Below are 15,259 nucleotides of genomic sequence, written 5' to 3'. Positions count from 1 at the left end.
GACCGGTACCGACAGTGATAGCTGCTCCACGAACGGCCTCGACGGGCAGACCCGTGACGGCGAGACGCCGGTGATCAACACCGGGGGCTGTGATGTCTTGGCGGAGACTTGGAACAGGAGTCCAAGCGGGAACGGCATCGACGACCGTGCCGTGACCAACTGCGGTACCCTCTCCGAGACGAGGACCGACGGTGACGCCCGCCGCGGTCCCATCGATATGTCCCGGGGCGCCTGGAGGGCTTCAGGCATGGATGGCCTGGTGGGGATCGAGGACTGCCCGACATGGGCCTAGCCTCTGTCCCAGACTTCCCTCGGTGCCGCTGCGAAGAGGGAGTCTTCCTGGTCCTCTTGGCATGCCCGGAGGACGGGGAGCAGTGCCGGCTGGTTGATGGCACCGGAGGGTTGCAGTGTACTGACGCCGCAGTACCGGGTACCGGTTCGGAGTGGCGTGCCGGGGTCGGGGTCAGCGCCGACTCCATCAGGATGGCCTGGAGCCTAATGTCCCTTTCTCTTTTGGTCCGAGGCTTAAACGACTTGCAAATCTTGCACCTTTCGCTGATATGGGTTTCTCCCAAAAAGCGCAAACAGTCTGCGTGCAGGTCACTTCTTGGCATAGAACGCCTACAAGAGCTGCACGACTTAAACCCCAGGGCGCAGGGCATGCCCTGGCCCGGGCTCACTGACTAACTAAACAGCTAACTAACTACAGGTACTAACACTGAACGAACGAACAGTTCTGGGGACGAGCTACAACAACGCTGGAGCAGAGCAGTTCCGACGCACCTTCACTGGCGGCAAAAAGGAACTGGGGGGGGGGGCGCAGTTCCCCTTATACCGCGCCAGGCAGGCGCCACTCCAGGGGTCGTGGGGGCACTCCCCCCCTATGGGTACTGCTAGGGGAAAAACTTCCAGCACCGGTGCATGTGGCGAGCACGCACACCTATTGTGGAATACACATGAGCAATCACTCGAAGAAGAAATAAATATTTGTCCCCATTTTACACATTGATATGGTGAGGCATAAAGAGGTTAGGGGCCTGATTTCCAAAGATGCTAAGCACTCCCAATTCCATAGGAAGTAACTGGGAACTACAAGTGCTCAGCACTTCTGAAAATCAGGTTGTGACTTGCTTGAAGTCACCCAGGAAATCTGTGGCAGATATAGAATCAGAAACCCACATATTCCTCCCAGTCCTGTCTTTTAATCACAAAACCCCTGTTCCCCCATTAAGAATTGTGATGGGGTAGTTTTCATCTTTCATATCTATGTGTAGGCCCATTTCAATATCATAAATGGAAGAAAGCTTTGGAATTGTCTAAAGTTCTCTTAGCGTCTGGCACAATCCATTCCTTTCCTAGTTGTGTTTTGTTTTCTTCTAACATTTTACACATGAATTTGGAATTCTACATTCTAGGGTAAATAAATATGTTTTTTCTTGACTAATTTTCAGTGGACAGAGCTAATCACTGACAGTTCAGTTATAAGCAACAAAAATGCTCACATTTGAAAAAGGATGAAGTATTAAATGCTTTTGACTCATTTACATTTTGTAACACAGCTGGCTGCCAGTTCCCATTTCTACTTTTTATTCCATGGCAGCAGATGTCAGATCAGAGAGAACAAGATAAGGGTTATTAAATACTAACCTTAAACCCCCCAAAGCCCTCATTCACTTAATTTTTGCAAATACAACTTATGTTTTCATGGAAAAATGAATAGAAAAATAGCTAGCAGCAAAGAGTACCTGGTCAATATCAGATATTGTTTCCCTTTTGGGGAATTGAAGTATTGCTCTCCAAAAACCAATTTCAGCTTTTAGGAGGTGAAAGGGTCCAAAAATCTTTTTTTTCTTTAGATTTGAGAGACTAGTTTATTTTTTTCTTTTCAAGCATGGAAAACATTTTAAAGGCACTTTTCCCTACTACTATTCCTCTGTGATAGGAATAATGACTTCTGGCAAGGGGAAATTAGCTAATGTTTTTCAAACCACAGCTTCATCAGAAACCTGCACAGCCAAAACTTTCTTTACAGAATCAGATTCCCCTTTCACAGAACCATATTTTCAGAGTGCTTTCAAAAACACCTCTGCAGTGTTCCTTAGGAAATTATGCACTGAACTCTGTGCATATGCAATTACTCAGTTTGCACATGTAAAATTGGATTTTTGCAGAAACAATTACGGAAACCCTTTAAAAATCCAGCCCATAATCCCCATTTTCTAAACAAACACACATATACACACAGTACACCCAGATCCTCTTTCTTTATCATCCTATATTTCATGCTATGGCAGTACAAACATCAGGAATTAGGATGAACTAATTTCAGTCCACCTTTTTCAGAAGTTATTTGTATGTCTGCTGCTTTGGTACAGTCATTGAGCCACACTGCCTCTGCTAACTGGTAAATTTTTCTTTGATTTTTCTAAGGGTCATCTGTTCCATACTAAAACAAAGTGAATCCCCCCAAGCAAGCTAAACTTAGAGGAGGTACTTGTAAACTCACTACAGCGATTCTGATACATCACAGATATAGTAGTATATACCCAGGGATTGAAAATGGTGTTTTGTTAGCCTAAAACAGGTGACAGGTGTGTAATTTTTCAAGGTAATTGCACTGCACAAGACCAAACAGAAGCTCTCCATAACTGTCAGTGGGTAAATATTAAAATTAAGTTTAGTTGGGTTTAACAAATTCGTCGATAAACCCTCAAGTCTGTAAATGATTTCTACTTTCTATCATGGAAAAAGACCACTTTCAGTAATGAGCATGCCAACAGCGGGCATGCAGTTTTGAAATATGAAAGTTTTCATGATCAAGATAAATTCATCTTGTTATTGCACATAACCCTCTAAAGGGATTTATGTACATGGCAATATTTGGAAGACTGTGATGGAAAATTCCTATGGGATGAAAAGAGTTAATCAGGAACCACGCAAATTGGTTTGTATAGCCATGAAACTCCCACATCCAGTAACATGGCTGTTCTCATTCTAAAAGAACTTAAAATAAAACAAAAAAACAAAAGATGATGAAGGTATCCGTACAGCTTAGATTTAATAACAATGAGGACTTGGGCTTGGATCCAACCCCCACTGAAGTCAATGGAAAGACTCTCACTGACTTGAAGTGGGCTTTGGATCAGGCCCCATGTCTTTTAATGAGGGAGATGGGTATAGATGGATATAAACAGAGTAAACACAAGTGATAATAGGGGTGTGTGTGTATGTGTATGTATACATATATATACATACATACACACACATACACACAAACACACACACGCTACATATTCAATTTACCAGTGTTTTATTTACTGCAGCACAAATCCTTCGCTTTGATATTACAAGGAAAGGCTAACCGGGGCTAACTATTCAAGATATACACAGTATTACAAAATTATGCCTCCACTGTAGATCATACAGCATTTAAAAAAAAATCAAAATAAATAATACAGGCGGATAAAACTTTTTTTTTTCTTTAATTCAATTGCTGCTACTCTTATGGGTACTGTCAGTGTGGCGTGGCTGGTGTTACAGGTAAAACTTCCATTAGCAATAACAGGAGCAGTGTGCCTAACATTCTAAACACAGGGCTGAACATTTACCCCTGGAAGTCTGGAAAACATGAGGGTGCTAATTACTAATAATTAATGGCATGTAGCAAACAAACAAATAAAATAAAAACAGGCACATATCACTCTTTCCATTTCTATTTTTTTAATGTATAAATATTTAAAAAAAAAGGCATTTAGATCGGTCAGTTCCAATTTTAGCCACAGCAGCAGCTCTGAGTCTTGGGGACATTACTACTGTGCCCAGCAGGGCTTTTTCCTATTCCTCTGGCAATAGTATTTTGCAAACAACAGCTTCAGCAAGAATTAGGACCTATGTTGTGCGTAATACAATGATGAGATATAATTCAGTTATACTGTGTGACTGATGCTATCGCTCTAGATAGAATTTAGTAGGGCTTCACTCAATTTCATTCATCAATGTAGTACATGGGTACACTTAAGCACAAAATACACAGGAAGCAGTCATTGCATAGGGACCTCAGTGTTTTCTTTTTCTTTAAGTCTACATTAACAAGGAGGTAATAAATAAGAGAAAAAACAAAGGAATTCTAAGTGGGTTATTCCTAGCCCTAGTCAACCATTTTTCTATAATACACTTACAATTTTTCCTCTGTCTCCATTCTCCTTTAAAAGTATACGTAGCAAGCTATAACAGTTTGATATTTTCAAATAGAGTTTGTTCAGTACACTAAAGGTAAAATAAAATAAATAAAAAACAAACCCAACAATAAAAGTTAAAAAAAAAAAAAAAGGCAAATAGTTAAACTTTCTGTATTGCTTCTTTACATGGTCACCATTCACAAATGAGCTTATTTTTACACATATCTATCACACTTCTTTGCACGCACTGGTGTACAGAGCAGGGAATAAATGTGGTGCTTACCAGCTTCAGAGAGGTCTCTAAGGGAGCTGCTGAGTGCACTCCTTTTCAGTCCCTCCCCAGTGGCATAGCTGTCATCCAGGCAGGCTCTGTTCAGCGTCCCATTGCCAGATTCTTTTTTGAGGCTGGAGCACTGGGAGATGCTTGGACGTACCACACCTTTCTGTTTTTCTAGCTCAGCTGAAACAAAGAGAATGATTGTACAGTTCATAGTTATTGACTGTAATGAAATGGAGCCAATGACATGGCAAACCAAATATTATTATGTATCCAGAGATGTCAGTTTATTGTGGACTTGAACTGTACATGGAAGAAAACTTGATCTCTGTCCCAGTGGCTTTATAACATAACATATGCGATGAAAGGATGTCACATGCTGGAAAAATATAATATAAAATCCTATGTTTAGATAGATATATATCTGCAGCTTCCAGTATGTTCATTTGCATAATGGCTACTGAAGCAGTAGCAAACATGATGCTTTTCAAAAGAATAAAGTTTGATATTAAGAGAAATAGAGTCAAAGTTCTTCTAAAGTCCATCTCCAAAAGACAATACCTCTTTTTAAGAAGCCACTTAAAATAGCCCTAAAACTTACAATACAATTTATTCACCCTATTTGGTACACACCTACCCTCTACTTACTCATCAGTCAGTTTTTGCTGGTGCTTAAGATATATTTCCATTGCAATTACATAGTACACTAGCTACCAGTCAAAAGATCCTGGCAGGAGTTTTAGGAATCACTGTTTTATCTCTAAAATAATATCAAAGCCACAGATGGGGAGCTACATTATTTTATGTCTTAAATCCAGGTGGATTATATTACATATATCTTAAACAGATTGACTAATGTTGATTAGTTTGAAAATGCTCTATTATATGTACCTTTGTACTTACACTCTATTCTGTGCTTTTCCATTTCTTGAACTTCTGCAATAGACTCTCTCAAGTCATCCGTAAATTTCTTTCTATCCTGAGGATTAGGTGCATTGAAATTTATTAGGACTTTGATATCTGCTCCTGGAACAGCTGATGTAAGCCGTATGCCATTCGGATAATCTGTGGGTGGGGAGGAGGAAGTGCAGAAAAGACAAGGCTAAATAATTTTTATCATCTTTAATTTTATTCTCTTCCATTTTTACTTATTTTTTCACTAATTCTCTGTTACCATTTTCGAACCCTGGACAGACGGCAGAGAAAAGCAGTTTTTACAACCACATTCACAAATTCAGAAGGCCATTTTACCTGCTCAGAACCCAGATGCATTTTCTAAAGGAAAATAAATCTCACTGAACATCCACATGGACAATTATAACAAACACACAAATGAAATCTGTTTGTAGCAGCAATGTCAGTTTAAAAAAATAAAAATAAAACAGGTTTGGCTGATTTGCTCAAAGAGACAACTTGTTTAGGCCTAAGCTAACCTTGACTGAAGTAAAGTAAATCCCAGCCAGTTTCCCTGAATTTAAAAACAAACAAACAAAAAAGCTAACCAAACATGTCTAGTTTAAATGAAAACATTAACCCTAACATTATCAAAGACCTAAACAATACTGCAGCAAGCAAGCAAACAAAATCTATTGAAGTTTGATTCAGTAGATTGCAAACAATGACATACTTTATAAATTAAAAAAAAGAACAGGAGTACTTGTGGCACCTTAGAGACTAACAAATTTATTTGAGCATAAGCTTTCGTGGGCTCCACAAAACCTTCTGAAACCTTTATAAATTAAGTTTAATATTCTTACTCATTATGGGCCAAATTTTCAAAACTTTCTCAGAAATGATGCCTGGCATCTTTGCACATGAAATTGCTAGCATACTAACAGTCTAGTTTTGCATGTGTTCATCTGGCTGATTCGCAACTATCCAGTCTGCACATGCAAACAACTGTAAGTGCAAAATTTACAGATGTAATTTGAGATAGTAGGTCAGGGTCGCCTTGAAAATATAACACTTGGGTATATAATTATAGTGGACATAACAGAAAGAAAGCCTAAAGAGCTCAAGAGACAGAGGGGCTTAGTGAAAATGCCTCGAGGAATATTAGAACTTTCTATATATGGAACTGCTTAACTTAACGTTCCATAATAAATACTGAGGTATTTAAGCTTTATACACTCGTTCCCTTAAGCACAGATAGTACTGTGCAGCTTGGAAGAAAAATCCATGAGAAAACACATGCATAACTCTTCCCAACAAATCTGATAATTTATATTCAATTGTCCTGATCCTGACACCTCATTCATGTTTGAGTGGGAGTTTTGCTGAGCAAAGACTCTAGCAATAATCCTCAGAATATTATAGATTCTTTTTGGTCATTTTGTTTTGGTTGTTTGTGAGTAAACAGGCAGGATGTGTTTGTATGTGTGACTTGTAACGTTTTGTATTAACCTCAGCTCTCCAATCACTTTTTTTGTATAATGTTAGCCACCAATGTCAGAGTAAAAATGTGCTTATTCTGTAGGGCATGAACAGTGACATCCTGACCTTTATTTACAACAATGGGGATCATTTTCAAGGCATTTAATTAAAGCCCACTGTAAATGATGGGGCAAACAGCCCTTGCTTATCAGATTGTCTTCATTTTAATTCTTGAACTAGCTGCCTGTAGTCCAGTTGCGCATCTAACATAGCAGACCTTAACAGCTGGTCACATGAACATCTGCCAGTTGAGCAGAAAGGTACAGACACACAGAGATATACACATAATGAAGATTTTCTCCACTACAGAAAATGGTTTCAGTTTTTGCTTGAACTGCTGACTCTTGGAAATGAGGCCTCACACAGTCTTAGAACATGTGCAGTAAATAATTTAATAAAATTTCTTTCCTGAGCCATCTGACCTTATTGATCGGCAGAAGGTCCACAAATTGAATACTAAGTAAATACAGATCTCTTCCATGTATTAAAGTCCATGATCCTTTATTCCAACACAGGGTGCTTCCAAGTGCACAACTAAATGGAATTCAAGCATTGTAGATTTCTATTTAAGCAGAAGAACAAATCCTCTCTCATGGCCATTCACTCAAGAAACACCATCTGGTGCGAGACAATTTCTACCCCCAGCTGCCAAGGTCATTGTGTTCCAAAAAAAGTATTACACTGCCTTAAAAAGTGCAGAGTCAAATACAGCTACAGTTTACACAAAGACTTATGCACCATCCAAAGCATACATAGTTTCAACCAAAAGGGAAATCAGGCCATTCACCTTTCTTGAGTGGAGGAGGAGCCAACTAGCTAGTCAGTTACAAACCAGAAAAAGTGAAGAACTTTAAAAAAAAAAAGAACATTCACAACAGCTGAGCAAGGAAAGGTAAGGCAACTTGATAACTATGAGGACACCCAGAAAGAAATTCAAGCTAGTGAATTGCACATAACAGTTCTACAACACAGACCAAACTCCCCAATAGCAAACTCCTATGGCCAGCGCTGCTATCAATACAACTGATATTCCTACAGCAAACATTGACATTCCTACAGCAGCAAACATTGACAAATAATTTAGGTGTTAGCTGGACTCCACTAAAAATACGTAGCTAACCTTAACATTTTTTAAATTACTTTTGTTTGTAAATATAAATGTTTTCCTTGTGGCCTATTTATGCAATAGAGATAAATGCCATACTTCCTTGTCTGGAGCCAACAAATCCCATAATATATTTTACCCTTATCAACTGTGCAATGCCAATAATTTCAGTCGACTCAGCATCAGCCAAATTGAAAGGTTTCGCTCCCTTTGCATTAGTGACACTGGCCTCAGAATGTTCATGAGCAGCATTCCCTGAGAACAAGCTGATTCTGATAGCTGCAACATGCAGATTTACTGGATGGATTGATATTGGTTACTTGCCTGCTCTACTGGCCCTGCAGTACTTTGAGTTAGTCTCCTCTTACCCACAGGAGTGTAAGAGAATATGAATTTCACAGGTTACAGGGGACTAAACTTTCACTGTTTGCACATTCTGAGCTCTTTGTCCATAAATAATAGCTTATACACAGGTTAGCTGCACACTTTGGTTTTAAACTTCTTTGGAAAACTACTTTTATTTTGACAGTTTTAAAAAATTTGATCAGGCTTTACTTTCCAACACAAGCACACTTCAGGGCTATGAGCGTGACTGATTCTGTTGACTCATCTGCAGGATCCTTGAAGGATGGACACAACATCCTCTTCAGTGGGTTTGCTCCTTTCTCTTTAAGAAGCCACCCCAAGGCTTCTCCCATATGGGGATCTAAAGTGTTCCATCCTGTCTTCCCTCCTGCTCATTGTGCCTGCACTTCTACAAGAGGCAATACATAGTGAGATGGCTTGGGCTGCAGCAGCATCAGTCTGTGGGTGGCACTCAGAGCTAAGTCTAATTTCCACTGACTCCAAGATACCATATGTCTTTATGTTTACACAGAAGTGGACAAGAGCCAAGAGGTTTATTGATAGCAAAAGGCATGGTGAAGCATCTCTAGGATTGGGCTAAGTCAGTAAGTGTGCCCTCTATTGAAGGTGTATGTCTGATCTTTGACAGTGTAGTTTGCAGTTGAAGTTATGTTAGATCTGTAGCTGCTTCTGGATGCCCAGGTGACAGCAGAGGCAGACACCTATTTTCATCTATGACCAGGTTGTAAACATTCCTATCTGATGTGGACTGTACCTGAGTAAGTCATGCCTTTGTAATCTCACAGCTAGATTACAGCAATAAACCATAATTGTAACCCTTTAAAAGTCACCCGGATTCTTCAGCTCATGTAAAATACACTAACTTGTTTCTTTATTTGGATGAGCCATTTGAGCATGTGACCTCATTTTCAGGGGTTATGGGCATGGCAGGCAAGGAGCACCTTGGAGAAACCAGAAACTATCGTACCACTGAACCACACTGGATTTGTTACGCAATTCAAGGTTTTGGCTATTATCTATAAAGCCATACATGGTCGGGTGCAAAATGTCAGAGAAACCTCTTATGTCTGATAGAAACAGCTATGCTTGCTGCTAGATTGCTATTGATTCCTGGGGTTCAACTCTCCAGGAGCAGTGGCAAGATAATCACATGGAAGGCCCCTTCTGGCTGTCTCCTGGAGACTGAGTTTGGTACATCTAACGGGCGAAGCATTTAAATTACCCCGGGAACACCTGGGGACAGGAGATGCAGGTTTTTAATACAAAAACTTCATCTAACTATATTTTGTATTTATCTTTTAATTATGCAAGTTCCCTAGGTACTGAGTTGAGTTATAAATCAGTAAAGATATTAAATAAACAAACAGTGGCTGAGAGACTGTTTTACACAAATCTGTCTCTCAGTCATTATTTAGAACTACATGTCTGTTAATTGCAGCTGAAGATCAGAAAAGGATACACCAAATTTGTCCTCACTGTATTCAGAAACACCAATCTGAGCCAGATGTGACGCCTATCCTTAAGCCAGAAGTCTTTCGACATTCCTGCTATTTTCAAAGACCATCTTGTATTTAATTCTAGGGCTACACTTCACTCCTAGACCTAAGAAACTGATGGGCAGCTCTTCATCCTGATATCAGAAAACCATATGGAGAAAAACAGAGAAAGACTTACACTGATTCTCAAAAAGAAGAACTTGCATTCCATAGAGGGAAAAGGACTGTCGAAAACTGTACGTGACCGAATTCTTCTTCTTTTGAAAGATCTTGGTGACCTGAAAATATCAATTAAAAAAACCCAGACAAAATAATAATGTGTTCTTTGATCTGACCGTCAGTGGAAAATATTCAACTATAATAGTGAAACAATTCTATGCACACTACTTTAATTACTCTTGGTACTGGCATATTAGAAATATATATATATTTTACCCAAAGACAGCTTCCAGTCTGCAATACAGTAACTATTTGCTACTTTTGCTTTTTTTTTTTTTTTCTCCTGCACTGGAACTGGTCTATTGGGATACGATTCTACAACCTTTGCTTGCAGAAAGATAAACAAGACTTGAAAAATGTACATGACCCCTACCACCAAGAGGGCTTGGGGTGAAAATATCTGTGTGTTACCATATCTCCCAAGGCCACTGCCCCTCAATCTTAAAGAAATGAAACAATTACATATTGTTTATTGAATGTAATTGAAAAATATGCCATTCAACAGAAACTTGTTATGTCTCCTACCTTTCCCTCTATCCTTGATCAGAGTTTATCTTTTAGTTATTTTCAGACTGTTTTCTCTCTCCCTCTAACCTCTTACTACCCTTTCTCTGCCACACAGTTGTTTCTGTCTCTCCTACTCCCCCCAGAATCTCTCAGTACTTGACTATATAGTACTCCCTTCTATTAGTTTATTCTATCAGCCTCTTCCCTCCCTTTGCCACCCTCCACCCTCATTCCTATTCACTCCCTCTCTTACTCCTCAAATGTAGGGCTTGAGAGGTTTACCAGACACTTAGGGTATGTCTACACAGGCCACATGAGTGAGCTTCCAAGCTACTTCTGACACCTCCCTCCCTAGGCTTCAGAGCCAGAGCTCCAGTTTGAACCGCAACTTCAAAGCGCTGTCTACACAGATATTTTTAGAGAGCTAGCATGAGCTCCGCCACCCCAAGTCTGTCGACCCAGGCTGAGAGGCTCACTTCCACAGGCTGTGTAGATTTACCCAAAATAGCTCAAGGACTAAACCACTCACTAGTCCGGGAGCTATTCTCAGATAAAAAACTGAGCTAACTCACAGGGACAGTGATAGGATTCCCAGTGTGTGGTCTGTGGGATTATCTTTTGTAGCCTCCTGCTAGGAGGTGTCTGATAAGTCTGAAGCACGCATCCCTTCTGGCTACTAGATGGCAGAAGGAGCTTTTCCTCTCTCTGTCCTCCGTGCTACAATGAGACTGCAGAAAGGCAGAACAGGGCACAGGCCTGGAACTCAGGAGACCTGGGTTCTATTCTGGGGTCTATTGCTGACCTGCGGTGTGACCTTGGCCATGTCTCTTCACCTCCCACTGCCTCTGATTCTCCTCCTGGCCCTGGTCTCTCTTGTCCGATTAGACTGTGTTTGTACAGCACTTACCTGATTTGGACTGAGGCCTCTAGGCACTAAAGAAATACAAACAACAACTAATAACCTGCTCTTTAGCGTCTGTTTTTGGGATCTCCTCCACCGTGACTAGATCCTGCCTCTGCTGCAGCTCACAGCTTGCTCAAGTTGTGGCAGAATAAAATTGACTCAGTTCTTGTTAATTTTAACTTCTGGATATAGAGTTCCCCATTTGCACCACTGATAACTAACGAGACTCTGGTCAGTTTTCACTCTGATACAATTTGGCAAAGCTATTAGCATCAGACTAAGGGAGACAAAACACAGACTGTTTGCAGAGGATGACAGTGTTGCATTGATTTACACTCATGATCACATTTGGATTTGAAGGTTATTTTTCCATTTTTGAAGGAAAGCCTGCCTTGTTCAAGCTCTGAGTAAGAGTACAAATTATAAATAATGAGCAGGCAATGTACCTATCACTATCACTCCTTTTCTTTGTATTTTTAAAAATACTGGGTCAAGCTAAATGTATGCTGGGAAGGAAAATCAACTGTAAAACATATTTCAACATAATCAACTTATATTCAAGGGAATAGACACGTCTGGATCATAACACATCAACTGAACACAGATCAATAGCCAGGTGTAATTACCCTTTCCTGTTTCATCTCAATAGCTAGATGAGCCTTTTTTGGAACAGGTAAAACTGGAATTATCACAAATATTTTCTGCAACAATAAACTATTGTACCAAACCACTTTCTTATAACTAATAGTAGTAACGAGAAAGAATCTTCAGGTTTCAAAAGAAAATCATAGAATCTCAGAATTGTAGGACTGGAAGGGGCCTCGAGAGGTCATCTAGTCCAGTCCCCAGCACTCATGGCAGGACTAAGTATTATTTAGACCAGCGGTCTCCAAAGTGGGGTGCACAAGAGGATCCTGGGGGGTGCGTGGCAGGGGGGGCGGTTTTTTTTTTTTTTCTTTTGCTTCAGCGCGGCAATGGGTGTGTGCTCAAAATTTTTGTTTACTGATAGGGGTGTGCGATCAGAAAAGTTTGGAGACCACTGATTTAGACCGTCCCTGACAGGTGTTTGTCTAACCTGCTCTTAAAAATTTCCAATGATGGATATTCCACAGCTTCCCTGGAAATTTATTCCAGTGCTTAACCACCCTGACAGTTAGGAAGTTTTTCCTAATGTCACCCTAAACTGCCCCTGCTGCAATTTATGCCCATTGCTTCTTGTCCTATTCTCAGAGGTTAAGGAGAACAATTTTTTCCCCTCCTCCTTGTAACAGCCTTTTATGTACTTGATTAAATATATATTTCGGAGATTATCAGTGATTATGCGCAAGGCTACGTTTTAGTCACAGGTATTTTTAGTAAAAGTCATGGACAGGTCATGGGCAATAAACAAAAATTCACAGCCCCGTGACCTGTCCATGACTTGTACTATATATCCCTGACTAAATCTTGGGTGTTCTGGGGGGCTCTGGGGGCGCTAGGGGGCACCTGGGCTACTGGTGCTGGGGGTGCTCCGTGGTGCCCACTGGTGCTCATGGAGGGCTTTGGGACACTCGCTGGTGCTCGTGGGGGATGCTGGGGAGGGGTGCTCCAGGGCGCCTGCTGGATCTCGGGGGTGGGGGGCCAGCTGTGACCGCCGCTGCCGGTGCTGGCAGGGGCCGGCCCAGGACCACCGCCGCCAGTGCTGCTAGCGGGGGGTGCCCCAGGACTGCCGCTGTTGCGGGGGGGTGGAGTGGTGCGGCTGGTCCCAGGGCTGTCCGAGCTGCTCGGGTGGCTCTGGGGTCAGGCACACCTGCAGGGTGCAGAAATCACAGAGGTCCCAGAAAGTCATGGAATCCGTAACTTCCGTGACAGACTCGCAGCCTTAATTATGAACAGTTGGACACGAACTCTTCCTAGACTATTGAGGCTCAAGATCATATTCACGGGTCACTAGAACACAATTTGGATTTTAAATAGTGTTTCTGATTTTATCCATGACTCTTATTTTTTAAATGCATTTGAATTATAAAAATCCAGTCTCCTGTCTCATGCACTGGGTGTCCATCCTACAAATAAATCAAACAGTGCACAATACAAAACAAAGGAGTCCTCAGCCCATCTTGACTCAAACAACTACTAACCAGCTAAAGCTAGATAATAAAAATAACCCAAAGCCGTGGCTGGTATCCCTTACCAAAGGCCTGGGGGAAATGACGAGCTTAGATGTAATGAGGTAGTAATGATATTCATGCAAGCAATACATAGCCATAAGAACATGCTTTTTTTCCTGTAGATTTGCTAGAACTGATTTAATTTATTATAAGGATAAATTCAATTAGTAGAACTCAATTTCTAAAATTCAACATATTTGCACGGATATACTCACTGCTCAGACAAGAACTTCCCCTTGTAAACTAAACTCTCCAAGGGGTGTTTCCTCCAAGGGGTGTGTATGTGTGCATATGGGATGGGAAGGGGAACCTATGTTGCAGATAACTAGAGGACACGACACAAAATCCTTAGTTTACAGCTGTTTAAATCCAGATCCATAACACTGTCCCTGTTAGCACATATGGCCTCTTGGGTTTTCAGTGCCCTGACTCCCATGGAAATCAATGGGAGTTCAAAGCACCAAGCTCCATCCAGATAGTGATCAGCTCCAAGAAGGACCAAGGGCCAGATTTTTAAAGGTATTTAGGTGCCTAAAGATGCACCTACATGCATAATTCCCACTGAAATCAATAGAAGTTAGGCACCTAGGCACTTCTGACAGTCCCGCTAGGTGCCATCTACACCTTAGGCACCCCAATACCTTTAAAAGTCTGGCCCCCAGCCTTTAGCAAGATCTGCAAAACATTTGCATTTTAGAAAGCTGGACCTTATAAGCAAGAAAAACATTATCATGTCCCAGAAAACCTGGTTGATAGTGCTAGTAAAGCTCTCTAGCAAAAAACCCTTCAGCCATGGTGCCAAAAATATGATAAGACTATACGGGCAAAGGTTAAGCTGTCTCCCTCTAAGCAAAGATAAACAAATGAATGGCAGCAGAAATCTAGCAATGAAAATATAGTTTTCTACACACTTCTTAGTATACTTAGGAAGTCTCTCTACTTATCAGAATCTGTGTGCTAATAAAAGCTTATCTTAAAAAAATACATTGTATCTGAAAATACATACCACAAGGAGGTCATTAAATAAAAATATTTCTCGCTGGTGCAGACCAAGCTTCTGAGGTTTATTTGGGTCTGGAACTTCAAACAACCTACAGTAGCAAACAAGTCTCCGGTGGGGTAAAGAGAGAACCTATGGTATACAGAAAAGTACAATGCTGATCTCAGTTAATAAAGAGTATCTTTCTTGCCTGAAGTCTTTATGATTATGCTAATATTTCTAATATCTTTAGTTCTTTAAGACCAATAGTAGACTATTTTTCATCAAAGGATGAATAATATAACAACACAGATATATCTGCTGCAGAGTTGAAACAGAGCCACAACACAATGAAATCATTAGGTCAGATATTCTGTAGGGACTTGTATCCTGCACATTGAAGCCAATGGGAGTTTTGCTACTGACTTCAATAGGAGCAGGAGCAATCCATAGTGTATATAGCTATAAAACATTGAGTAAAATAAAGCAGAAAGTGTGATCACAAAGCAAAGTGATTCCGTTTTGCTGCACACTTTTAAATATCTAATACCAAATAACAGGGGACGCAAAATTATTTCACCTTTTGTGAGATGGTGAATACACCAGGCTTTGGTGGGTTTTTTTGTTTTTAATTGTTTAATTCAA

The 15,259-nt window shown here is 40.6% G+C and overlaps 1 protein-coding gene across 5 annotated transcripts in view; it reads right to left on the bottom strand.

Annotated features, from left to right (window-relative positions):
- The window catches only part of IQSEC1 (IQ motif and Sec7 domain 1), a 275,684-nt gene that overhangs the window by 20,496 nt on the left and 239,929 nt on the right, over positions 1-15,259 (bottom strand). For 4 of the 5 annotated variants that reach the window (XM_029912583.1, XM_026656720.2, XM_024208800.3 and 1 more), the window contains 4 exons: positions 14,642-14,767; positions 10,034-10,133; positions 5,347-5,520; positions 4,462-4,638 (listed from right to left, as the gene is read on the bottom strand). In XM_029912583.1, coding sequence (XP_029768443.1) covers positions 4,462-4,638; positions 5,347-5,520; positions 10,034-10,133; positions 14,642-14,767 — 577 coding nt within the window. The remainder of the gene's footprint in view (positions 1-4,461; positions 4,639-5,346; positions 5,521-10,033; positions 10,134-14,641; positions 14,768-15,259) is intronic. The other variant, XM_026656717.2, reaches the window with a different exon arrangement.

The sequence above is a fragment of the Terrapene carolina genome, unplaced genomic scaffold, assembly GCF_002925995.2.
Source record: "Terrapene carolina triunguis isolate 2854851 unplaced genomic scaffold, T_m_triunguis-2.0 Scaffold232, whole genome shotgun sequence".
Lineage (NCBI taxonomy): Eukaryota > Metazoa > Chordata > Testudines > Emydidae > Terrapene > Terrapene triunguis.
This window is presented reverse-complemented; position numbering and strand designations above follow the sequence as displayed.